The sequence below is a fragment of the Equus quagga genome, chromosome 4 (genome assembly GCF_021613505.1).
Source record: "Equus quagga isolate Etosha38 chromosome 4, UCLA_HA_Equagga_1.0, whole genome shotgun sequence".
In the NCBI taxonomy this organism is placed as follows: Eukaryota; Metazoa; Chordata; class Mammalia; order Perissodactyla; family Equidae; genus Equus; species Equus quagga.
Window position 1 is genome coordinate 21,308,459 of NC_060270.1, and position 27,769 is coordinate 21,336,227.

Consider the following 27,769-nt stretch of genomic DNA (forward strand, 5'->3'; position numbering starts at 1 on the left):
CTCCTCCTCTCAATCCAGTAAGCTGTGATGGGCAACGTGTCTATCTATAACAGTGGGTGCACAAAGGAGGGTGTGTCCATTTCATCCAGGAGTGATACTGATTTAGGCCTGACTGCTGGATGGACAAACAGCATCAGAGGGCCGTACAGAAACTACTCCTAAGCATTAACCCTGATCCTGCCTCATAAACTTTCGCTGACTCACCCATATTTCATCCCACAGCCAGTCCCCAAGAAAGACCTCACCTCTGTCCACAGTCCTAGATCTTTTCATCTCATTTCTGCTTTTCATCTCTTTTCTGGCATCATGGCTTTTGACCTCATGATGCACCACCTAGTTTTGGCTCTGTGCTCAATCCTTTTGGAAGTGGTGACTGACAGAAGATCTTCCAGCTATGAACCTTAGCTTTCTTTTTGGATAGGGCCTTGCAGGATCTGCTCCTGGTCACTCTGCCTTATTCAGTCCTTGGCCCAGCAACACCATCTTCAAATTGAGCTATGTGGGTGATAATTATTCTAGGCCTGACTCGCTTCCCTTCTTCCTTCTTGGCCAATAACCATGAAACTAAAGATTATAGAGAAGATCCCAGAAATCCTTGTAGGGGACAATATGAGTGCAAAGTTTCTCATAGCCAAAAAGACCAGTACTGCTTTCCTTTCTTCCTGTCACCTTCCTTCAGCTCCAATTACTCAAACCACAAAGAGGACTGACCTGAAACAATCAATACCAAAGGAGCACAGCTGCTACCCCTGTAGCAAAGCATTATGTTTTGAAATGCTATTTTTAAAAAAACCAGAATGTACTTTTTAGACTTGCTCATGTTTTTCCGCCCAGGTGATGCATTTGAAGCTTCCAGGAACCCTTAAATCACATTTTACACAGTATCCTGAGCACAGTAGGTGTTCAGCTCAGCAAATATTTACTACTGCCATTGATAGATGAATCTCACTCAGGTTTTTAGGAATGGAAATATAAAGGCTTTTATGAATGGAAATACAAAAGAAAAGATGAGGATGAGTTTATCCTTCTCAAAAGGGTGGAGATCTTGAAGCCTTTCATAATGGAAAATAATGGGAAACCTGGGGAGTACGACAATAACATGCTTGAGAACCATGACTTACACGGTATGTTGGATTTTCTGAGGGCAGAGAGGGCAAATAGAGCAGGGTACATGACGTATGTAACTCAGTTCTGCTGGGGCTGCCAGAGGGCCTGCACGAGGACCCTAGCCAAGACGGAAGATGTAGGAGAGGGAGGAGGCCACAGGGATGGACACATTTCAGCCATTCACCAGCATCTGGGTCCCCGACTGCCAGTCCGGCCCAGGGTGCAGGCAGAGGCGGCAGGTGCCTCCATGCACACTTGGCAGTGTTGGGAGAGGCAATCTGCCATGTGCCCTACGTGGCTCTGCACATTCCTGCTGAGAATGCCAAGAGGCAAGGACTTGGCTGCTCTTCACCAGGACCATTTCTTAGGGTTGTGTTTGCAGTGAGCGACCTTGAGGGATAAGTAACATCTCCCCACAAAGAACAGGCTTGTTACGACTCACTGTGTAAGTAGTGAATTCCCCAGGCTCAGGTTCCTCTCTTGTGTGTGCAAGCATCCATCACGGGCCCTGCATCATCCTCATGGGACTTGGGGACATGGGAACCAGGGCAAACCCAACATGAAGCTCTGACTGCTGCTTTTGCCATGAGTAAAGAAGTACTGCATCTCTGACCCAAGCATCTCATGTCTTTTGCTAGCATCCAGAAAACAGTCACAGGTTGATCTGTTAACTTATAAGTAGGGCAAAAGCTTATACTCTATGCAATTCTTATTACTCAAACTTCTGGATTTCCCAGACAGGAAAATCCCAGATACTGGGAATTAGTGTGGGAATGCCACTTTCAATTCTGAGAAATAACAATGTGTAAATTACAACTACCATCTACAATCATCACAAGTAATAGTGAATAAGCTCTCAGAATAAAAGATAGTTCTATAATTGAACAAGTTTAGCTTTATGCAGAACTGCTGACATTGCCTTTATTTTATGCATTTCAGAGGAGGCACCAGGAGAGCCACCCTTTGGGCCTGAAATATGCACTTTGCTCCAAGAATTATTATGGTCCTTTGTTAAACTGCATGAGGAATCCAGAAAAAAAGAATGCATTTTCCCATATCCATCTTTCCTATCCATCATTAATATCTATCAAAGTTATCAGATGGGTTTTGGGTAACCAGCACGGCCCTTGGGAAAAGGATACCAGATATGGTGTACTTTTTTCCCTCATGAGAACCTTCTCACAAAAATAAGAATGTTTGCAGGCTACATTTTCAAACAGCTTTACTAACTGACATACAATAAACTGTACATATTTAAAGATATGATTTGATAAGTTTTGATAAATGTATACACTGGTGAAATATCACAATCAAGGTAATGAACGTACCTTTTACCCCCAAAATGTCTCCACACATCCCTTTGTAATCCCTCCTTCCTGCCCCTCTGTGCCACCTCCCACCCACCTGCAGGCAACCACAGATCTGATCTCTATCATTACAGATTAGGTAACAATAGATTAGCTTAATTTTCTAGAATTTTGTATAATTGGAATTATATAGTATGTAATATTTTTTGTCTGGCTTCTTTCACTTAGCATAATTTTGAGATTCATCCATGTTGATCCAAGTATCAATAATTCATTCTTTTTAATGATGAGTAGTATTCTATTATATGGATATTCCACAATTTGTTTATCCATTCATCTGTTAAATGGATATTTGTGCTATTTCCAGTTTAGGGCTATTAAAATAAAGCTGTTATGGACATTGGTTTACATGTCTTTGCACAGACATATCGTTTCACTTTTCTTAGGTAAAAACCTCAGAGCAGAATGGTTGGATCACATAGTAGGTGTATGTTGAATTTTTAAAGAAACTGCCACACTGTTTTCCAAAGAGGTTGTACCATATTGAATTCTCACCAGCAGTGTATGCCACTTGATTTAGTCAGTGTTTTTAAATTGTAGCCATTCTAATAGGTGTGTAGTGGTATTTGTGGTCTTAATTTGCATTTCCCTAAGACTAATGGTGTTGAATATCTTTTCATATGCTTATTTGCCATCCATATATCTTTTTTGGTGAAGTGTTTGTTCAAATCTTTCACTCATTTCTTTTTGGAATGTTTGTTTCCTTGTTATTGAGTTCTTAGTGTTCTTTATATATTCTGGACATAAGTTCTTTATCAGATACATGATTTGCAAATATTTTCTTCCATTCTTTGTCTTTTGTTCCATTTTCTTATGATTCTCTTTCAAAGGGAAGATAGTTTTGATTTTAAGTCCAATTTATCAATGTTTTCTTTTATGCTTTGTATTTTTCGTATTGTATCTAAGAAACCTTTGCTTATTCCAAAGTCACAAAAATTTTCTCTTAAGTTTTCTTTGAGAAATTTTACAGTTTTAGGTTTTACAGTTAGGTCTATGATCCATTTTGAGTTACTTTCTGAATATGGTGCAAAATACAGATCAAAGTTCATTTTTGTGTGTGAATATCCAGCACCATTTGTTGAAAAGACTGACTATGCCTTCTCCACTGGATTGCCTTTGCACCTTTGTTGAAAAGCAGTTTCCCATATACACGTATGTTTATTTCTGGATTCTATTCTGTTCTGTTGATGTATATGTCTATCTCTACCCCATACCAAACTGTCTTTCTTACTATAGATTTGTAATAAGTCTTGAAATCAGGTGGTCCTAGTCCTCCAACTTTATTCTTCTTTAAAATTGTTTTGGCTATTCTAGCTCCTTCACATTTTCCCATGAATTTTAGAACCAGTTTGCCAATTTATACAAAAAAATGCCAGCTGGGATTGTGACTGTGCTTGGGCTTAGTCTATAGATCAATTAGGGGAGAATTAACAATATTGAGTCTTCCAACCCATGAACGCAATATCTCTCTATTTATTCAGGATTTGTTTAATTTCTCTCAGCAATGTTTTGTAGTTTTCAGTGTACAAGTATTTCACATTGTTTGTTAGATTTATCCTAAATATTTCATATTTTATGATGGTATTGTTTTTAATTTCACTTTTAAATTATCTGTTTTTAGTATATAGAAATACAGTTGAGTTTTGTACATTGGTCTTATATTCTGCAACCTTGTTAAACTCATTTATTAGTTCCAGTAGTTTTTTAAAAAATAGATTCCACTGAATTTTCTACATAGACAGTCAGGTCACCTGAGGGTAAAGCCATTTTAGTTCTTCTTTTCTAAACTAGGTACCTTCTATCTCTTTTTTCTTACCTTATTGCACTGGCTAAAATCTCCAACGTTGAATAAAAGTAGCAAGAGCAGACATCTTGTCTTCTTTCTGATCTTAATGGGAAAGCAATCAGTCTTTTACCATTAAAAATGGTGTTAGCTATAGGTTTTTCATCGACGCACTTTGTTAGAGGAAGTTCTCTTCCATTCCTAGTTTGTTGAGATTTTATCAGGAATGGATGTTGAATCTTGTCAAATGCTTTTTCTCTGTTTATTAAGATGATCATACATTTTTTTTAGTTGGTAAATATAGTGAATTTTATATATATATATATATATATTATTATTATTTTTTTTTTTTTGCTGAAGAAGATTTAGCCTGAGCTAACACCTGTTGCCAGTCTTCCTCTTTTTGCTGAGGAAGATTTGCCCTGCTAACATCTGTTGCCAATATTCTTCTATTTTTGTATGTGAGCCACCACTACAGTATGGCCACTGACGAGTCGTGTACATTCATGCCCTGGAATGGAATCTGGGCTGTTGAAGCGAAGCACGCTAAACTTAACCACTAGGCCACCAGGGCTGGCCCCCAGGTGAATTATATAGATTGATCTTTGGGTGTTAAACCAAGCTTGCATCCCTGGGATAAGCATCACTTTGTGATGATGCGTCTTCCTTTTGATATTTGGTTGGACCCAATCTGTTAAAATTTTGTTTAGAATTTTGGATTTATGTTCATGGGGGATATTAGCTTATAGTTAGGTTTTGATATCAGTGTAATGCTGTCCTCATATAATGAGCTGGGAAATGCTCCATTATTTTCAGTATTATAGAAGAGTCTGTGTAAAACTGGTAATATTTCTACAACAATACAGGCACAGATTAGCCGGGTGCTTCTGGCTCAGAGTTTCTCACAAGAATGCAGTGAAGCAGTCAGTCACAGCAGCAATCTTCCAAAGCTTGACTGAAGGAAAATCTGCTTCCAAGCTCATTCACAGTGCTGTTAGCAGGCCTCAGGAGATCTGTTTTCATGCTCACTGACATAGCTGTTAGTAAGCCTCAGGTCCTTGTTGGCTGCAGACTGGAAACATCAGTTCCTTGCCATGTGGGCTTCTCCACAGGACAGCTCACAACATGGCAGGTGGCTTCCCTCAGAATGAGTGAAAGTGAGCAAGTGGGAAAGATCCAAGATGGAAGCCATAGTCTTTTTGTAACCTTATCCCAAAAGCGACATCTCATTAATAAGCAAGTGAGTAAGTCCAGCCCATACTCAAGGAGAGGGGATTTCCCAAGAGTGACTATCAGAAGGTAGGATCATTGGAGAACATCTTAGAGCCTGCCTACCATAGTTGTTCTTAACATTACCTTATTATCCTTCTACTATCTGTAGAATCTTAGGTGATGTCATCTCTACTTTCCTTATTTGGGTAATTATATCTTCTCTCTTTTTTTCCTAATCACTTGAGCTAGAGGTTAGTCAATCTTATCAATCTTCACAAAGAGCTTTGGTTTCACTGTTTTTTTCTGTTTTCTTTATCAATTGCCACTCTATTCTTTAATATTTCCCTTCTCCTGCTTACTTTGGGATTCACTGCTCTTTTATCCTCTTCTCTAAAGTGAATCTTTCTTCTTTTCTAATATGGATATAGTGCTATAATTTTCCCCTTAGTACTGTTTTAACGGCATCCAACAAATTGTGATATGTTGTATCTTCATTTTCATTCAGTTGAAAATACTTTCCAGTTTCTCTTTTGCTGTCCTCCTTGACCATGAATTATTTTAAAGTGTTCTCTTTAGTTTCCTAATTTCTCAGGATATTCCAGAGATCTTTCTGTTAGGGATTTCTAATTTAATTCCATTGTGGTCAGAGAACATACTCCATATGACTTGAATCCTTTTAAATTTAATGAGACTTTTTCTATGGCCCAGAATATGATCTATCTTGGCATATGTTCCATGTCTACTTGAAAAGAATGTGTATTCTGCTGGTGTTGGGTGTAGGATTATATAGATATCAATTAGGTCAAGTTGGTTGATAGTGTTGTTTGAATCTTCTATAGCTTTACTAACTTCCTCTTGTGGACTATATTTTAAAATTTTTTCAAAAATGCAGTATCTTCAACTGTACTTAAACATTACTATATTATTTTTATTTTATTAAAATATTTTTCTTCCTCTGGCACATGTGCGCGTGCACACATACACACACAGATACAATCACAAATTTAGAGACCACAGAACTAAAGGGAAATGAAGCATTTCATTGCGGTGCTGCACCTTTGAACAAATTTTATTATTTAAGAAAGCACTTTTGAAATCCAGTTATTTTACCTTCCCTTGTCTGACCTTGTAAGCTACTTAATTGCACAATGTGTTTTTATTCGCAGTGCCTCTTAATATTTTGTTCTTTATGCCAAGTCATGTTCCACTGCAAGCAAGACAGGCAGCTAAATCCTTAATAGAATGAGAGAAATATAGGTGCTTCTACTTTAACAGTGTTAACAAGTGTTCCCATTTTAACAGGATATATAAACGCTTTAAAAACTTTGCATTCTGCAAAATTGTGTATAAAAATAATGGACTGTTGGAAAAATAGTAAGAGGCCATAACACTGGAAACATATTTAACTTTATAATGAGAACACCAATAAAAATAATAATTATTCCAATTAAAATACTAGCACTCGACAAATGTCTACTACCATTTGTACCCAGGATCACAGTTGATTTTTGCAAGATGTAGGTCCCTGAATCTGCAAGACATAGGTCCTTGAGGGCAATGTTATCCAATAGATGACACTGTCATCAAAATTAAAAATATGCTCTGGATCTGTGCTTTCTTCAACAATCAACTGTTTTTAAACACAAGGGAAATGTCTTCTCTGCTTCTTCATCTATTTCTACAGCTTTATCAGATCGCTTCATGTTGTAGGTAGGACACCAGTTCTTGAAGCCATTAAACCAGCTACTAGTTGCACTGCCATAGTATTCTTAGCTTAAGGCTTCCTTCTTTAACTGTAAGAAAGCTTGCCCCTGAATGCTTTAAGCCATTGATTTCTCTAGGAAAAAATCACATATGAACCAATTGTATTATTTTCTTATTTTCCAAATGTGTGTTAATTTGCATTATAGAAATGTGTTGCAGTTGAAAAGACTGTATTCCATAGTTCTCTAACCATGAAATGTGTGATATTCCTAGTTATTTTCTTGGCAGCAGCCACCAAAGGGATTTAAGTATCCTTCCTCTCAGAATCACTGAAAACATATTTACTGAGCACCTATTATGTTCTAGAGTCTGTTCTAAATGCTGGAGACAGTGGTAAGCACAAAAGACAAGATATCCCTGTGTTCACAGACTTTACATTCTGGTGTGGGATACAGACAATAAACAGGTAAACCAATAAATAAGATAATATCAGAGAGTTAGACCGGCTACAAAGAAAACAAAACAGGGTGATGATATATGGAATGAGACGTCAGCACTGGGTGGCCATTCAGTAGAGAGGTTACTTTAGATAAGATGATCAGGGAAGGCTTCTCTGAAGAGGTGACATTTGAGGCAAGGCCTATAAGATGAGTAGGAACTAGTCATGGGAAGATCTGGAGAAGACTATCAGGCAGCGAGAACAGTAAGGGGACAGTAAGTCAAAGACCCTGAGATGGAGTAGGCTTGGTGTATTTGAGGAACAGAACGAAAAGTGGCTGGGGCAACTTCAGAGCTATACTCAGAATGGAGTGCCACATGTCACTGTCATGCTGAGGTTGACCCAGAAGATCAAGTCACCATTGCTTAACAATTCCATGTCCTCCATGCCTCAAATGGCCAATGGCACTCCAAAATGCCTACTAAACACATCCAACTGACTGACCTTCATTTGAGTGCCAAACCCAGGCAATGGAGCACAACACACCTAGTCATGACAATGTGTAAGGCTGGAGCGGGGCCAGATGAGTTTGGCCTTCCTGCGGGAGTTGCTGAAATCTGATGTGGGCTCCATCCAGAAGTCAGCTGTGGGTCAGGGAGAGAGGGCTGGAGCAGGGCTTCTCAAGAGGTAGCTTGGGACAGTTGGGGCAGGATGAAGGTACAATGTTGGAGTGGGAAAGATGGGATGGGCCCTGAGGGAAAGCTCAAATAGCAGTGAAGTCAGGATTCTGCAAGTGCCTTCAGAAAAAAGTCCTCAATTTGTTTCTTTTGCCCGCCCTCGGAGCCATGGATACTTGCCCCGATGAGCCAGAATTGTTTAGCAGAACAGCGAGCTAGTAGGGCTTCACTAATTTTGCGAAACCTTAGCCCACCCAGACTGGTTCCAGCTATGCTGTCCACAAACTTTAATGTTTCCTTGGAGTATTTCTCTACAGGCTCTCTGTTTTTAGTACAAATACCTCATCTTCTCAAAAAGATCATACCCTCCTTTACGAGGAGAGATTCTTCATTCTCCTCTTTGGATATCCCTGTTAGCACAATACTGGGCTAGATCTTTCTCCTTCTCAAGAGGAAATTGTATCGCAAGGCCAGGGCTATTTCACAGGGGAACTTCACACATAACTTAATGCCACAATAGGAGACAAGCTTTGCTGATACCACCTGTCAGCTCATCGTGCCAAAACGATACTATCACTCTGGGTTTCATGATTCAGGCTATAGGAGATGAGAAACTAGGCACGGGGCTGCTTACCTGTTCTTCCTGCAGCGAATTGTGAAGCCAAGAAAGAAGACTATTAGAAGAAGTCCACAGCTGAGAAAAGTCCAAACAGTACCCAAGAGGACAGGAGATAAGGAAGAACTGGTCTTACTGCCGTGGTGGGAAGAGGTCTGAGAATAGAATAAAGAGAAGCTGTCAGGAATGAAGGCTCTTCTACAGATCAAACATGAACTGCCCTATCATCACGAAAGCTGGGACACACATGTCCTGCATGAGCATTTCCTCCTCCTCCCCTCCCCCTCCTCTGCTTCCTCTCCTCCCGCTCCTCCTCCTGCTCCTCCTCTCTCTCCTTCTCCCCCTCTTTCCTACCACTGCCACCACCACCACGACCACCACCACCATCACCACCACCACCAAGTATATCTGAGCAGTCCTGACACCCCCTGGCTCCTCACTTACGATTGTTGTCCTGCAGAGATCATGAAGGGGTCTCCGATCCAGCTCCTGGCCAGGAAAACTGTCACACAATTCAGAGCAGTTTATTTCAGGCTCCATGTCATCACATGCCCCTCTTGGTGTGCGCTTATTTACAGTCTTGGTTACCCACTGGTTGGTAACCAGCAGATCTTTGACTAAAACATTCAAAGCTTTTCTTCAGAGGTACCATTTTGGAGCTGGCTCCTGGCTCAGAATCTGGGATGAACAACCGATTCAGGTAGAAGTGAAGGGTTATTTCACTAGGCTCCTTCATCAGACAGCTCCAGGCTCTCCTTGTGCCCTGCTGTCAGTGCATACCATGTGAGTCAAGAGTGGGCCTCTTAGTAACCATTAGGTTACACCAAATGATGATTCTGGCTTGCCACCAGATGGCAGTCACTGCTCCAAGTACTCTCACACAGGTGTCGAAGGAAAGGAAAGCAATTAAACCTGTTAACAAACAAACTATATATAAATTTTAGAAATTATAACTATATATTCTCTCTCTATATATAAACACAAACATACATATGTACATAAATGGTTTATTTATTACAGAGGCTTAAAAATATTTTATACATTTTAATTATGCAGTTATATTTTTTATTGTGTATACTTTATTATACATAACAAATATTTAAAACATAATATATTTAAATAAATATATTTTTAATAAATAATGCTTTAAAAATGAAGACAAAGCACATCTAACCATTTATAGACATAAAGCTCAACAGCCTCTCTTCAGATCCTTTTTATGGCCCAGTATTGTAAAAACTTCAGTTTATTTGTATGAGGTATATCTTCTTTTTCTCCCTACTAGGAAATCTCCTGCCATTCCAAGATCTTTCCACACAACTCATGGCTTAAGCTCTGTCTGATCCTGGGGGGCACTGGGCTGTCTGCGTGCAATGTCTGTCAGTCGCTCCAGCTGTTGTTCTCTCAGAGAGTGGAGAGAACTCCATGTCCAGCCAGCTGGGTCAGAGAAGGATACGCAAACCCTTTGCCAAGAGTTGTTTATTTGTTTTTAAGCTGTTAGACTGCTAGATGTAGGATAGGCCACTCAGGTAATAGGGAGAGAAACTGAGGAGCTCTAGGAATTCTTACAACGTGAGTGGAGTGGCCAGAGAAGGGTGTTATTTCCCTCAGAAGATGCTTGCAATATGAACACTGTGATCTAAAGAGAAGCTCTACGTTGGAGAACAAAAGTACAAATGTGGAAAGGTTCAAATTAGCTCCAGCAGAAAAGGCAGACATGCCCCTATTCTTTAAAGCTATGTATCCCTTAATGGAGAAAACAGATTTGAAATTTTACCAATGGGAATTTAAAAGAGGATGCCACTTCTGCTTTGTGTTTTTGAAACAGCTTGGCACAGTTTTCTTTTATTGTGGAGGAAAAAATATCAATTATTATTATTTCAATAGCCACTGAACATAGGACGAGTGCTTAAGCCAGAAACATAGTGACTGGTGTAGAATGCCGTCTTTGGATTCTGTGTGCTTAGGCAGGAACAATATAGCACCAGGTGCTGCCCATTCACTGGCTTCTCATATGTTCCTGAATTATTTACTAGGTTCATTACAATGAAATCCTGAGAGAACGAAAAGCTGCTCTCTCCTGTCAAGACATTTAAATTCTTGTGCAGTCTCGTCAGATGACTGAATGCAAAATTAAGAAGTAAAAATAAAAACATGACCATTTGCATCCTAATTTAGCTGAAATGTTAATTTCTGAAAAGACTGTTTTATTCTTTTTCTTTGTTTTTTAAAGCTGAACAACCCCCATTGTGCCTTCTGGAATAGAGCAATATGATAAGCCCTACAGAAGACCGCACATTATGATAGATTGGAAGATAAATTTTTCCTATATTGCCTTTTTTTATCAGACTGGCAAATAGGTACACGTATATTTGAATTATTATTAAGTCCACGTTTAGATATCCTTACATCATTTAGAAGTACACATGAGTGTGTATGTTTATATAAAACCTCATTTAGTTCTCACTACAACAGTGTCACGTGAGGTAAATGACATCAATCCTCATTTTCACATAAGGAAACCGAAGAGCAGACAAGAGGAGAAACTTGCTCCAAATCTGCATAGGCAGGACTTGAATCCAGGAGTTTACATTCCAAGGTCAGTGTCCTCCCAGTAACACCCTACAGGGGCAGACACTCTGGACTGACTTCTCCCAAGAAGACGCTAAATGGCCTGTTGGATTTCTTCATGTTTAGTTCCCAGAGCCGCACTTCTATGGGTTCCCTGGAGTGTCGCACAGCATACTGCATGTATACCAGTTGTCCTCACCTGGGGAAATTTTGCACCTCTGGGGGATATCTGGCAATATCTGGAGACATCTGTGGTAGTTAAAACTGAGAAGAGGGTGCTACTAACATCTAGCAGGTAGAGGCCGGGGATGCTGCTAAACACCCTACAATTCACAGGATGGTCCAAACAACAAAGGATTATCTGGCTCCAGATATCAATAGTGCTAAGGTTGAGAAAGCCTGGTAAACACTGTGGATCCTAGACAGGCTAATAATCTTAAGCCCAAATCATCTGTTTATTTTTTATTTATTTTTTCCTGGGAAAGATTCACCCTGAGCTAACATCTGTTGCCAATCTTCCTCTCTCTCTCTCTTTTTTCCTCCCCAAAGCTCTGGTACACAGTCGTATATTCTAGTTGTAAGTCCTTCTAGTTCTTCTATGTGAGCCACTGCCACAGCATGGCTACTGACAACGAGTGGTGTGGTTCTGCACCCAGGAACCCAACGGGGGCTGCTGGAGCGGAGTGCACTGAACTTTAACCACTAGGCCCTCAGGGCTGGCTCCAGTTCATCTTTGAGAGATTCTGTGAACACCATGTCCATCTGACAATAAATTCCTGGGGGATAAATTCCTGAGTACATTCCAAAAGTCCCTTTGGACAGACTAAACTCACTGGCATGGAGTGCTAGGCCTTCCTTCAGTCCAAGACACTTTATATACTATGATACTGGGCTCCCCAGTGGGGCAGGAATTCAATGCCAACGTTTCCACACATTCAGAGATTCACACATGAGGAGGTGGTGAAACAGTGAATGGCTTAGTCATTGAAAGGAAAGAATTGAATGACTTCAAAGTGTTGGGTGATTGGGAAAGTGGGTGAGGAGTAGTGTGTCAGAGGGTAATGGGGAGGCATCTGACCACAAGATAGATACAGAATCCAAGGCACAAAAAGAAAGGTCTGCCAGGCTCCTCCAAGAGCAAATCCTGCCCACCCAACCCCTCCTCTCACCCCCAACATACACGCAAAGTCTCTAGAGGTAAACTGTCTAGGCCACAGACAGTAGGAGATCCAAGACCATGCACGGTAGGGCTTACAATTTATTTGATAGAGATTACAGAATCCTGCCCAGTGACTCAGATCAGGAAAACAGATACCATACCAGCCAGACTGTCCCCAAGTGCAAGATGGTCTGTCACAGGTTCACAACTCTCAACAGCCCCGTATGTTTTCAGAACATCTCCCTTACTCTTCTACATATTATTTCTTGCCATCAAAAAACTAGTCATACAACTACTGTCTCTTAAAAAGTTGTTTTTCAGTCGGTAGAACTTCTGCTTCTGTTCATTAAGAATTAACTGCTATAGGAATTGTCTTCCCCTTGTAAACAACTTGAAAACCAGACAAAACACGAGACAACTCTTTTCAGACACTGGATTACAGATCTAATAGGACCATGGGACACAAATGAGGTGAGCCCTATAATTAATTGACATATATAAATGGAATATAAATAAATATTCTTTAACACTATAATTGATCCCAAGTTACTGCCTACACGCAATTTCCAGGTCATAGCACAGAGAGGGAAACCCAAATAGAATCTAGAAGTGTTGCTGAAGGAAGGATAAATTGGAGTTTTGGGATGTTGAGATTGATAGAATTTGGAGGCAGAGTAATAAAGAAGAGGGAGATACAGAGAGAGAGAGCACTTTGGAAGTCTGCATGGATCCCCTTGGTCTTTCTCTGAGCATTAACCTGGGCGTGAGTGAGAGGAAACTACTTGAAGTAGAAGAAATAGCCACTAGTAGGCAGTAGCTGAACCATTCTTGGAGCTCATACAGGGCTGGGAATGCTGTGTTCCCACCAGCCAGAATTGAGAGGCCACATAATATACAGGCCATTGGATAGAATCCTCATAAAACTCCCATCTGAGTAGCAGAATTAGATTAACCCTAGATTAGAAGCTACTTTGGATCTTCCCTAACAATGCTTTAAAAAAAGCCTCAAAAGGATCAAATTGATCCACAAAAACTCAATTGCATTCCAGAACACAATCCAACTCTCTTTAAAGGAATACAACAGGATCCAGCACTTAACAACATAAAATTCAAAATGTCCATCATCCAATAAAAAACTACCAGGCATGCAAAGAAGCAAAAAATATGACTTATAACCATACATTTTTTAAAAAATTGTTTTAAAATAAAGACAAATAGAGAAATAACAGAAATGATATAACTAACACACAAGGACCTTAAAACAACCATTATAAATATGCTCAAGGATATAAAACAGAACATGAATAAAACGAGGACAGAAATGAAAGACATAAAAAAGATCCAAATGGAAATTCTAGAGATAAAAATATAATTCTGAAATTAAAAATACACTAGATTAAACACTGCAAAAATAAAATATTGGTGTTTAACTTAAAGACAAAGCAATAGAAATTATCCAAAATGAAGCATAGACAGAAAAATGATTGTTGATAAAAATGAATACAGCTGCAATAACTTACAGAACAATAGTAAGTGGTCTAACATACATGTAAGAAGAGTTCAGGGGAAAAAAAGAGGGAGAAATAGAAAAAATATTTGAAAAAAATAACGACCCCAAATTTTTCACTTTTGATGAAAAGTATAAATCTACAGATCCAAGAAGTTCAACCAACCCCAAGCAGAATAAACATTAAGACACACACACCACGGCGAATCATAATGAAATTGCTGAAAACCAGTGACAAAGATAAAATCTCAGGTGCAACTAGATGATGTACAGAGGGACGAGAGTAAGACTTACGGCAGATTTCTCATTTGAAATTATGTAAGCCAGAAGAGAAAGGAATGACATCTTTAAAGTGTTGAAAGAAAAAAAGTCAACCCAGAATACAATAGCCAGTGAAAATGTCTTTTAGAAATGAAGGTAAAATAGACGTTTTCAGGCAAAGAAAATATGACAGGCACGCACTACAAGAAATGTTAGAGAAAGTTCTTCAGGCAGATGAAAAATGATATCAGATGCAAATTTGGATCTCCAAAAAGGAATGAGGGTTTTGAAAATGGTAAACGTGGGTAAATGTAAAAAAACTGTATTTATATTTTTTTAAAGCTAGGCTCATAAGCATGCACCAATTAGAAAAATATACACATACTGAATTCTCCTTTACTCCCATATCATCTACATCTTTCAGTCAGTTTTCAAACACTACTGCCTTGGTTCATACACTCAGTGCCAACTGAGTTGGTGCCTGCATTACTGACAATAAAGCTGAGCCATAAACGGCTTTCAGGGCCATGAAATGATGAGATGAAAATGTAAGGAGATAATATATAAACACATTAATGTATATTCCATGGTTACACACTCCCTTTTCCCCCAAAACTCTGTTGCTGCTAATATTCATTAATGAATATTTATTATTCATTAAGCTTTTTTGAGTGCCAACAATGTGACAGGCACAGTTCTAGGCACCTGGTATGCACTGGTGAGCAAAATAAAGACCCTTACCTTTATAGAAGTTGCATTATAACAGGGGGAGTCAAACAATAATGAGTGGACATAATATGTAAATAAATTAAATAGTATTTTGAAGGTGTTAAGGACAATAGAGGAAAAAGTAGATCAGGGAGAGAGCATTTGGGAATGTCAGGGGAGGAGCGAAGCAATTTCAAATGAGGTTGCCAGGTTTGGCCATTTAAACCTAAAAAATTAAAGGCTGATTCTATAGTGAAAGTTATGACAGCTGTCCACACTCATCTCTCATTACAGGGAATGTGCAGTATTGATGATAGAACAATAACTGTATTCAGAGTGATCTGGCAATGATCAGCTAAGCAAAATGAATTTTGGGAGGATTTGCTTCTTCCCTTTGCTTCAGCAAATTCTCACATTTCAGGTAACCCTCCCAGGGTATCTAGAGCTCTCTGTTTAGGCCCAGCCCCACTGTCTACAGAACTTTCCCATGCACATCCTCACCTGAGCTTTCCTTCTTTAATCTAATTCCACTAGATTTTCACATTTATAGATTCCTGAAAGTTTTCCTTTGTTGCCCCGATGTACAGTCATATTTAAAATTATTTTAATTCATAGATATTTTAAAAACTCAGAGAAGTAGAGGGAAGCACTCAGAATTAAGCATTAACACCTTGATAATTTATTCCAGATCACGCCTCCCACCCACCAGCACCTCCTCTCCTGAGAAAAATCACTCTACTGATTTTGTATAAATAATTTTTGGTTTCTAAAAATGAGGAATATCTCAATTTTTTTTTTAAAGATTTTGTTTTTTTTTCCTTTTTCTCCCCAAAGCCCCCCAGTACATAGTTGTATATTCTTCGTTGTGGGTCCTTCTAGTTGTGGCATGTGGGACGCTACCTCAGCGTGGTTTGATGAGCAGTGCCATGTCCGCGCCCAGGATTCGAACCAACGAAACACTGGGCCAGCTGCAGCGGAGCGCGCGAACTTAACCACTTGGCCACGGGGCCAGCCCCAGGAATATCTCAATTTTTAAAAAAAGAATGAGGAAATATCTACACTGCCATGATTTCCAGGATATTGTTTTAAAAAAGCAAGAGTCAACAACATATATATAGTATACTACCTTTTGTGTAAGAAAGGGGATGAAATACATATAGATCACTAGCTTATTTTCAAAAAGAAACAGTAAAGGACAAAGTATTATCTCTAAGAGGAGGAAAAGAACAAGGGGAAGGGGACAGGGAGGCAATACAGACCTCTCAATGTTTATAGTTTTGACTTTGAAACCATGCAAATATTTTACATAAAAACAAAATTAAATCAAAAAGAAGAAAATCAATCTTTAAAAATTAAAACCAAATTAAAGTAAATTAACCTAACTATATCAAGTTGATGGCATAACCACAGAGAGAATTATTTTAAGTAACAGTAATTTGGTTATACATCCTAAGTACAAAAAATGCTCACAAAGAAATCCTCAACTGCATTAGGTGAGTATCGTTCCTGTTTTATATATACAAATACGCACACATATACACATACACATATATATGTATCTATTAGATAAAGCAAATAGGTAATTATGCACGTCATTGGGAACTAAGATTTTCAAAGTAAGAGAAAAGAGATACACATATAAAATAAAGTAAACTAAGTAAAAACCTTTTAATGTTTAATCTAAATGGGAAATATCTGTATGGATCCAGGATTTGCTTCTCTCTTTATAAAACATTCATATTTCCTAGTCTGTTAACTGAAGCTTCGAAGTAATTACAACCCAGTAACAATATACACTCCAAGTGCCCAGACTGTGTGGTCTCTAAAACCACTTTTCACTAAAAGGAATCAGGTTTCTTTAGTGAAATGGCCAATTTAAGCTGTGGAGCAGAAAATATACAAGATGAACCTGGGACATCTTGTTATACTAGAAAATAAAAAAGTAGCACAGACTACAGAACCATGTCAAAAGGATGCATGAGTCAATGGGGTCCCACCAGCCAATGACAGGATAATTTGAGCATCAAAAAGAACAATAACTGAAATGCACTGAAACATAAATGGCACATAGTAGGCACTCAATAAATGCTTATTGAATAGATGAATGGAGTTAGCATTATAGGTATTAATAGGATATTGTTGAGGGTGTGGTCTACAACATTGTCTTAGTGGCTCCTCCATGCGGACACACAGTATAAATTTCAATTCCTGTCAAATATCAGGAAAAGTCAATCTTTTCCTGGAACATTTTTGCATCATGAATAGTATTATGTTTCTTTTTTGGCCACGGGGAAGCTCAGAATCAAATGTGTGGCTCACTGAGAGCAACTGTGCAGTATTAAGTATCTCTGGATCATTTTATTATCCTATTACTATTTTCCTTCTGTCCTGATTTCCTTTGCTCTTTATTTTTCATACAATTACAGGCTTTACATTAAAAGCTGGAGAAGGGACCATTGGAGCAGTAGGGGTATTTCTACCCAGTGTGAGCAAATAGATACATTATTTGAAGTACCTCAGCCTTGGGTTACCTGCTAAGAGAGATAAGACAGAACCACATGCAAATTCATCAGAAACACATCTACTGAAACCACCACCAACAACAACATTGTACTAGATGCTCTCTAAGGTTCCTTCTGGCACCAATACTGTCTGAAGTATTAGCTGTCCATTAACTATGTTAATGTAGGCAATACATACATGGATAATTATAAACAGCAGGGAATGTAAAATGCATTTTTAATTGCCTTCGAATGCACTGTGTTATGTTCTGGTAGCAGATTTACACACATCCTGAATATGGGTCACTTATACTAATAGTAAAATTCACTTCTACTCCCTGAGCATACACTGCTCCTTGTGGGGGCAGCAGGGCAGAGGGGACTCAACGTCTCCTAAAGACCACCTGCCGCATAGATCCTCAACACAGAAGATGACCCACAGTACTTTCTAAGAGAGCATAAGACTAGGGAGGGAAAGTGTGGCTATATAGGAACAGATAGTTCAGTCAGGGAAAGTAGGTGGAGTCACAGAATGGCAGAGCTGGAAGCAACCTCAGACATCACAAAATCCAATCTCTTCCTTTTACAAGAAAACCGCCCCGCAGAGGTGGGGGGCTCAGGATCAAATAGTGAGTGTAGGAACCAAATGGTGGTCTCCCAAGTTCAGTGCTCTTTCTATACAACTTTAAAGGACCATTAAAGGAAGTTATGGTTGGCCTTTCATGCATTTGGGACAGCTGGGGCAAAGGCCTGGACTTGGGAAGGGAAGAGGGAGACTGTGTGTGTGTTTGCGGCGGGGTGCTGGGCGGGAAAGGGAACTGGAAGGAAGGCAAGTTTGATTCAGATACACAGAACGTGTGCAGGAGCAGTGGAGGCAATAGCGGCAGGCAGTGTCATAGAGGTAACAGCTTTAGGGCTGTAGTTAGAATCTGTGGAGGAGGTCCAAGAGAGAAAAGGAACACAGTGGAAGGGGAAAGAATATTCTCTTGGGAGTGCGTAAGTTTTGGAACTTGTACATTTCCTCTCTAACAGTATAAAGTAGACTGAATTAATCTGCTTTTCAGAACTTCAGATTTGCCTTATAAAAGAGGGAGAAATGATAAAAGTTCCCTTTAAAGCCTTTGAAGTGCCTCCAATTAAGTTTTCCACATACTTTCAATGGTTTCTGAATAATCATCCCAAGGACCCTGGAGCACAGCTCGTGCAGGGAATCTCAATTCACCAGAGGGAAGAGAAGGCGGAGGAGAGATGGCTGCTCCAAACACATCCCTCTTAGAGGATTTTAGAGAAAGAGTGGAATCACTGGGTGTCCCTTGGCAGAGATGGGAAGTGGGTGAGTTGGGGGAAGCAGAGTGGACTTGATTCAATCCCTTAGTCTAGTGTGGACCTCAGAGGAAACAAAGCTTTGGCATCCTTGGGCTTTGTATGAATTCTTGAACTATACCACCGTTCCTTCCTAACCCTTGGATTCCAAAGCCTCTCCTCTCCTGTGCTTCCCAGTCCACAGTCAGTGATCTTTCCACAAACTGGAGAACATTTTTGCTCAACGTTATAGAAGGCTATACCCAACCTTTTAGTCTCATATTACTCGTAACGTTTCTTCTACTGAACCTGACTTCTCCCTTCGCTGTACAGTGTTTAAATTCTTCTGGCTGCTTGGTAGAATTATAGTGAATCAGATTGGCTATTGGATTGGGTCTCCCATACAATCTAGGTAACAGTGTTGTAAATAATAAGTCTACTATAAACAGTAGGTCAACTGAATACAGGGCACATCCCAGGGCCCCTGGGCCAATTCAGACTCCCATCCCAGTAGCTGGAGTTTAGCTTCACTTCACGTATCCTAGGACCGACCATCAAATGTAATGAATGGCACCGCAGTGGACAAAGCTTAGGCTGAATTTAAGTTTCAGCTCCCTTATCTTCTATCTGCGGCACCCTAGGTTAGTCACCTAAGTTCTCCAAATAGCTGCCTCCTCAATGAAATGAGGATAATACTATCTACACCTCACAGATTTTGTTGATGATTAAATCATATATTGTATAGAACATATGCAAATATAACTGATACATACCAGATATTCAATAAATATCAGCTTCTTCCACTTCCATGATATAGAAAGGTCATCTATACAGAAGACTTGGGGCCCATAACTGAGGTTATCCACCTTGTTTCTCTAAATTTCCTAACAGAATCCCAAGTTCTGAATCATTAATGTATCTTCTAACATGAAGATCAATGATCTTTATACTGTGTTTAAAATCAGATTTGTAAGAATAATGAATTATAAATAGAAGAAAGGAAATGATAAAGATCAGAACAGAAATAAATGAAATAGAGATCAAAAAGACAATAGAAAAGATCAATAAAACTAAGAGCTGATTCTTTGAAAAGATAAACAAAACTGACAAACCTTTAGCTAGACTCATCAAGGAAAAAAAGAGAAAGGACTCAAATACAGTCACGTGTTGCTTAATGATGGGGATATGTTCTGAGAAATGCATTGTTGGGTGATTCCATTGTTGTGGGAACATCACAGAGTGTACTTACACAAACCTAGAAGGTATAGCCTACTATGCACCTAGGCTATATGGTTCTAATCTTACAGGACCACTGTCGTATATGCATTCTATCATTGAACAAAACATCATTATGTGGTACATGACTCTAAATAAAATCAGAAATAAAAGACAAGACATTACCATTGATACTACAAAAATACAAAGGATCGTAAGAGACTACTATGAACAATTACACACCAACAAATTTGACAGCCTAGAAGAAATGGATAAATTCCTAGAAACATACAATCTACCAAGACTGAATCATGAAGAAATAGAAAAACTGAACAGACCAATTAATAGTAAGGAGATTGAATCAGTAATCAAAAACCTCCCAAGAAACAAAAGTCCAGGACCAGACAGTTTCATAGGTGAATTCTCGCAAAGATTCAAAGAACAGTTATTACTAATCCTTCTCAAACTCTTCCAAAAATCAGAAGAGGAGAAAAAGCTTCCAAACACATTCTATGAGGCCAGCATTACTCTGTTACCAAAACTAGACAAGGACAACACAAAAAAAGAAAATTACAGACCAATATCCCTTATGAACATATATGCAACAATCCTCAACAAAATATTAGCAAAGTGAATTCAGCAATACATTAAAAGGATCATAACACCATGATCAAGTGGGATTTACTCCAGGGATGCAAGGATGGTTCAGCATTCACAAATCAATCAATGTGATACACCACACTAATAAAATGAAGGATAAAAATCACATGATAATCTCAATAGATGCAGAAAAAGCATTTGACAAAACTCAACATCCATTTATGATAAAAACTCTCAATAAAGTGCATACAAAGGGAATGCACCTCAACATAATAAAGGTCATATATGACAAGCCCACAGCTGACATCATACTCAATGGTGAATAAATGAAAGCTTTTCCTCCAAGATCAGGAACTAGACAAGGAGGCTCACTCCTGCCACTTTTATTCAACATGGTATTGGAAGTCCTAGTCCGAGCAATTAGACAAGATAAATAAATAAAAGGTATCCACATTGGAACAGAAGAGGTAAAATTGTCACTAATTGCAGATACCTGATATTACACACAGAAAACTTTAACGACTCGACCAAAAAACTGTTAGAATTAATAAACAAATTCAGTAAAGTTGCAGGATACAAAATCAAGATACAAAAATCTGTTGCATTTCTATACACTAATAATGAACTATCAGAAAGAGAAATTAAGAGAACAACCCCATTTACAATTGCATTAAAAAGAATAAAATATCTAGGAATAAATTTCACCAAGGAGGTGAAAGACCTGTACACTGAAAACTATAAGACATTAACAAGAGAAATTGAAGAAGACACAAATAAATGGAAAGATAATCCGTACTCATAGACTGGCAGAATTAATATCACTAAAATGTCCATACTACCCAAAGCAATATATACTTTCAATGCAATCCCTATCAAAAATCCAATGGCATTTTTCACAGAAACAGAACAAACAATCCTAAAATTTGTATGGAACCACAAAAGACCATGAATATCCAAAGCAATCTCGAGAAAGAGGAACAAAGCTGGGGGCATTACACTCCCTGATTTCAAACTACATTACAAAGCTATGGTAATCAAAAGAGTTTGGTATTGGCCTAAAAACAGACACATAGATGAATGGAACCGAACAGAGAGCCCAGAAATGAACCCATACATATATGATCAATTAATTTATGACAAAGGAGCCAAGAAGATACAATGGGGAAAGGACAATCTCTTCAATAAACATTGTTGGGAAAACTGGGCAGCCACATGCAAAAGAATGAAACTGGACCACAACCTTACAACATACACAAAAATTAACTCAAAATGGATTAAAGATTTGAGTGTAATGCCAGAAACCACAAAACTCCTAGAAGAAAACACAGGTGGTGAGCTCCTTGACATCAGTCTTGATGATTTTTTGGATCTGACACAAAAAGCAAAGGCAACAAAAGCAAAAATAAACAAGTGGGACTACATCAAACACAAGAGCTTCTGCACAGCAAAGAAAACATTAACAAAATGAAAAGCCAACCTATTGAATGGGAGAAAATATTTGTAGATCATATATCTGACAAGGGGTTAATATCCAAAATATAACAAGAACTCATAAAACAGTATGAAGGTTCCTCAAAAAATTAAAAATAGAACTACCATATGATCCAGCAGTTCTGCTTCTGGGTACTTATCGAAAGAAAAGAAAAACACTAACTTGAAAACATATCTGCACCCCCATGTTCACTGAAGCATTATTTACAATACTAAAGATATGGAAACAACCTAAGTGTCTACCAATGGATGAGTGGATAAAGAGGATATGGTATAAATATACAATGGAATACTATTCAGTCGTTAAAAAGAAGGAAATCTTGCCATTTGCTACAACATGGATGGACTTTGAGGGAATCATGCTAAGTAAAATAAGTCAGAGGGATAAAGTCAAATATCATATGATCTCACTTATACGTGGAATCTGGAAAAAAAAAAACAACCCAAAGCAAGTTTACAGATACAGAGAACAGATTATTGGTTGCCAGAGGTGGGGGCTTGGGAGTAGGGGAAATGGGTAAAGAGGGTCAAAAGGTACAAACTTCCAGTTGTAAAATAAATAAGTCATGGGGATGTAACATATAGCATAGTGACTATAGTTAATAATACTATATTGCACATTTGAAAGTTGCTAAGAGACTAGAACTTAAAATTCTCATCACAAGAAAAAAATAATTTTGTAACTATGGTGATGGATGTTAAATAGATTTATTGTGGTGATCATTTTGCAACATATACAAATATTGACTCATTATGTTGTACACCTGAAACTAATATAATATGTCAATCATACCTCAATAAAAAAGAATAATGAATTATACATTCCTGGCACTAGAGACCATTTCATTAATTCAATAAATATTGACTGATCAACTATTACATGCTAGGGGTAAGGGATGCAGCAGGGAACAAGCCAATATGGTCTTGTTCCAGCACCCAGCACAGTGCTTCTACATAGTAGTTGATCAGTACATATTTGTTGAAGCGGACCCAGAGATGTTTAGAAAAGATTATATGGTGTAAGAGTCCTAGACTCCTGGGAATAGTCCTCAGGACATCTAGACACTCCTGTAAGTCAGAATAAAGCAGGCGGCTTGATTCATGAACGAGGCTGGAACGTCCCCCTGACTGCGGGAGCATCTCCTGCCTTCAGAGACCTGGCCTGATGTGTTCTGCTGACTCTCTCTGTACTTTGAGGTACAAGCTGGCACAACCGCATGGACTGGGCGGTGAGTCACTACTGCCTCATAGACGGATCCTAGAGACCTGTTAATATTCCACACTATTGCCAGGGATTGGAGTTGGGAATTAAAAAAAAACCAAAACAGCAACATACACAAGCCCTCACCAACTTCCCAGAGTTGCCTTGTTACCTAAAAGCACTTAGGTACTATTATGCAAATTATACATGCATGATTTCCATAAAAACCAGTCACAAATGTCAATTAGTGCTCATTAATATGCAATAAATTCTCATTTGAAACTATTAAGAGCCAAGAATGAATTCCACTTGGCTGCCCTCCTTTAATGAGAACTGCTGTGAAGTACTCTAGCTATTTCTCATCAGCAAAACAGTACGGCGTGACAACACAGCAAGCTTCAGGAACAGTAGGAACAGAGACAATGATCATCGAAGGGTTCAGAGACGGGTTTTGGATAGCTCTAGTTTTACGCTGCTGCTGCTGAGACCTCTGTCCTGCTGGGTACTCAGAACATAGGCTGAGGGAATCCTTTAATATACCTTGCAAACGGAGCCATGGGAATACTGAGCACACCTTTAAAGGGTGTTTGTGAGGGTGCCACACAGCTGGAAAAAGGTAAACAAAACTTCCTTCCTGAGGTTCCGTCTGTTCAGGAGACTGACTGTCCTACTCCTCAAAGGAAGCGGAGACCCAAGCCCCCTTGGATCACTGGGGCTCATCCCTTAAAAGCCTCCTGGTTGGAGTTTTTATGAGTGAACTTACATGCTGTGTCTCTAAATGCCAGTTTCAGCTGGACATCGGATTTCTCTAAACTGTTGTTCAGTGTTGCTGGGCAACCCAAGACATTTACGTGAGCGCGATTTGAGCTCTTTGAGGATAAAGAGATGGAAAACATAAGCTATCAAGATGAGACGGTTCATTCTGCAGTCACTTCCTTAACAAACCGTCCTAAACTTGGCCTGGAAGCAGAGGGTAGAGAATAGGCTTTTCTAAGTATAGTTCAATCCAGTGGTTATGGAACTCTAGTGCACGTCAGAATCACCTGGAGAGCTCCTTCAAACACACTGATTGCTAGCCCCACCTCCAGGGATTCTGATTCAGTGGGGCCTGAGAATTCGCATGTCTAGTAAATTCCCAGGTGACACTGCAGCTGCTGATCTGGGAATCATACCAGGAGAACCCGAGTCCAGCTAAAGGAAATACAGGGCTTTATCAGAGTTTGAACCACACAAACCCTGGAATAACCCTTAATTCGTTACTCCAAGCTGCTGTGATGAGGCTCATGCATGCGTATTTAAGATCAAGTCATTTGATTCACTCTCTAGAAATTAATTTCAGAGAAGTACTATTGAGAAATTAGACACGTAGATCAGCACTCAATTCTTTCATTCTTCAAACCAGGATTCTTAAATATTTTTTTGGACGTGAGATATTGACGAAAGCTATGGACCCTCTCCTGGAAACACATACAAATACATAATATTTTGCATACAAAATCAAGAGGGGGATCACATACCACCCATCAGTCCTCTCCCGGCCCCAAACTCTACTCATCGCAAGCGAGGAGGAGCATTTCAAACAACTCAGCTGAAGGCAGGAATTAAAAAATAATTAATTAAGTTTTTCTTTATATTTTTCTCAAAAATCAAATATTTCTTTGTGGCTACCCATAAATAAGGCATGGCTCACTAAGATGATGAAGGCTATGACAAACTCTGTCACCAATTAAAATATTTTAATAATCATTTTTGATATCTTTATTCTTTATCTAGTATAACAGTCTTGGTCTTTTACTTGGAGAAGTCTATTCTTAAGATAATTACTGACATAAACGAGTTAAAAATCTATTATATCACTATTTGTTTTTCTTTTCCAACCTGTTCCATGTTCCTTTTCTTGCATTTTTTTACTACCCCATTTTCCTATTAGTTTTTTAAAAACCAGCTTGATTGAGGTATAAATTACATGCAACAAACTGCACGTATTTACAGCGTCAGTCTGATGAGTTTTGACATGTGTATACACCTGTGAAATCATTCTTGCGTTTGAAAAATGAACAAGTAGCGATAGTCCTCTGACTCTGTTCTTTTCTTTTGTTTTTGTTTTGGCTACTCTGGATATTGCACATTTTCCCATGAATTTCCGAATGAAGTTGTCAATTTCTACAAGAAGGTCATCTGGGATTTTGTTTGGGATTGCACTGAATCTATAGATCAGTTAGGGAAGAACTGACATCTTAACAATATTGAGTCTTTTAACTCATTGTCTGAGTCATCTTGGCTGCTATAACAAAACACCATAGCCTGGGTGGCTTATAAAGAACAGAAATTTACTTCACATAGTTCTGAAGGCTGGAGATCCAAGATCATGGTGCCAGCGTGGCCAAGTTCTGGTGAGAGCCCTCTTCTAGTCTGAAGATAGCTGACTTCTTGTTGTATCTGCACGTAACAGAAAGAGAGCTACCTAGCTCTCAGGCCTCTTCTTGTAAGGGCGTTAATCTCATTCATGAGGGCTCCATCCTCATGACATAATTGCCTTCTAAAGTCCCCACCTCCAAATACCATCACCTTGAAGACCAGATTTCAACATACCTATTTGAGGGGGACACAAATATTCAGTTCATAGCATCCATGGACAAAGTATATCTCTCCATTTATTTAGGTCTTCTTTAATTTCTCTCAGAAAGGTTTTGTCGTTTTCAGTGTATACATCTTGCACAATTTTTTAATCAGATTTATCCCTAAGTATTTCATATTTTTTGATGTTATTATAAATTTTTTACTTTCAATTTTGACTGTTAACACTGGTATGTATATGCACAATTGATGCCTGTATATTGATACTGTATTTTGCAACCACACCAAACTCATTCATTAATTCTAGTAGCTCTCCCGTAGATTCCACTGAATTTTCTATATAGACAATCAGGCCATTTGCAAATAAAGACCGTTTTCAAACTAGATGCCTTTCATTCCTTTTTCCTATCTTATTGCAGTGGCTAGGACCTCCAGGACAATGCTGAACAGCATTAGTGAAAGTGGACGTCTTTATTTTATTCCTGATCTTAGGGGAAAAGTATTTGGTCTTTTACTATTAAATATGATGTTAAATGCAGATTTTCCATAAATTCCCTTTATAAGGTTAAGGAAGCCCAGTTTGCTGAGACTTTTTCTTTAACAGATCTGGGCTTTCACCTTCTCTAATATTTTGAATGAACGTTGGTAGTTTGCGTCTTTTAAGGAATTTGTTCATTTCATCTAAATTGATGGAATTATTAGAATAAAGTTGTTTATAAGATCTGTAGAATTTGTAGTGATGCCACTTCTTTAATTCATGATATTAGTAAATTGTGCCTGCTCTCTTTTTATCCTGATCAGTCTGGCTAGAGGCTTATTGATTTTATTGATATTCTCAATCAATCAGCATTTGCTTTCATTGATTTTTCTCTACTATTTAAATCTATTTTATTGATTTCTGTTCTGATATTTATTATTTCCTTTCTTCTGCTTACTTTGGGTCTCATTTGTTGTGTTTTGTTCTAGTTTCTTAGGATGGAAGCTGAGGCTCTTGAAGAAAAGCTGAGGCTTTTCTTCTTATAAGCCCTTAGCACTGTAAATTTCAATCTAAGTATACTGCTTTTGATATGTAACTTTTCATTTTCATTCAGTCTAAAATAATTTCTCATTTCTCTTTTGATTTCTTCTTTGACTCATGAGCTATTTTAAGGTACATTGTTTAGTTTCCAAATATTTGAATTTTTTTTTTTAAAGATTTTATGTTTTTCCTTTTTCTCCCCAAAGCCCCCCGGTACATAGTTGTATATTCTTCATTGTGGGTCCTTCCAGTTGTGGCATGTGGGACACTGCCTCAGCGTGGTTTGATGAGCAGTGCCATGTCCGCGCCCAGGATTCGAACCAAGGAAACACTGGGCCACCTGCAGCGGAGTGCGCGAACTTAACCACTCAGCCACAGGGCCAGCCCCTTGAATATTTTTGTTATGGATTTCTTAATTCCATTGTGGTCAAGAACATACTTAGTGTGATTTGAATCCTTTTAATGTATTGGGAATTGTTCTATGGCCAAGAATACGGTCTATCTTGATAAATGTTCCATGTGCAATTGGAAGAAATGCATATTTTGCTGTTGATGGGCATAGTGCTCTATAAAGATCAAGGAGGTCAAGCTGATTGTGTTGGTTCTCTCTTTTATAATCTTTTTTTTTTTTTTTTTTAGGAAGCTTAGCCCTGAGCTGACATCTGTGCCAATATTCTTCTATTTCTTCTTTTTTTTTCTTTTCTTTTTTTCTTCTCCCCAAAGTCCCCCAGTACATAGTTGTGTATTCTAGTT

General features: G+C 38.6%; 1 protein-coding gene across 4 annotated transcripts in view; it reads right to left on the reverse strand.

Annotated features, from left to right (window-relative positions):
• Positions 1-27,769, reverse strand: part of GPR156 (G protein-coupled receptor 156) — an 86,023-nt gene that overhangs the window by 48,679 nt on the left and 9,575 nt on the right. For 2 of the 4 annotated variants that reach the window (XM_046657829.1, XM_046657828.1), the window contains exons 2-3: positions 9,350-9,817; positions 8,924-9,060 (exon numbers count right to left, since the gene is read on the reverse strand). In XM_046657829.1, coding sequence (XP_046513785.1) covers positions 8,924-9,060; positions 9,350-9,445 — 233 coding nt within the window. In that variant the 5' untranslated portion in view covers positions 9,446-9,817. Of the gene's footprint in view, positions 1-8,923; positions 9,061-9,349; positions 9,818-10,079; positions 10,181-27,769 lie in introns of those variants that run through there. The other 2 variants (XM_046657830.1, XM_046657831.1) reach the window with 2 other exon arrangements.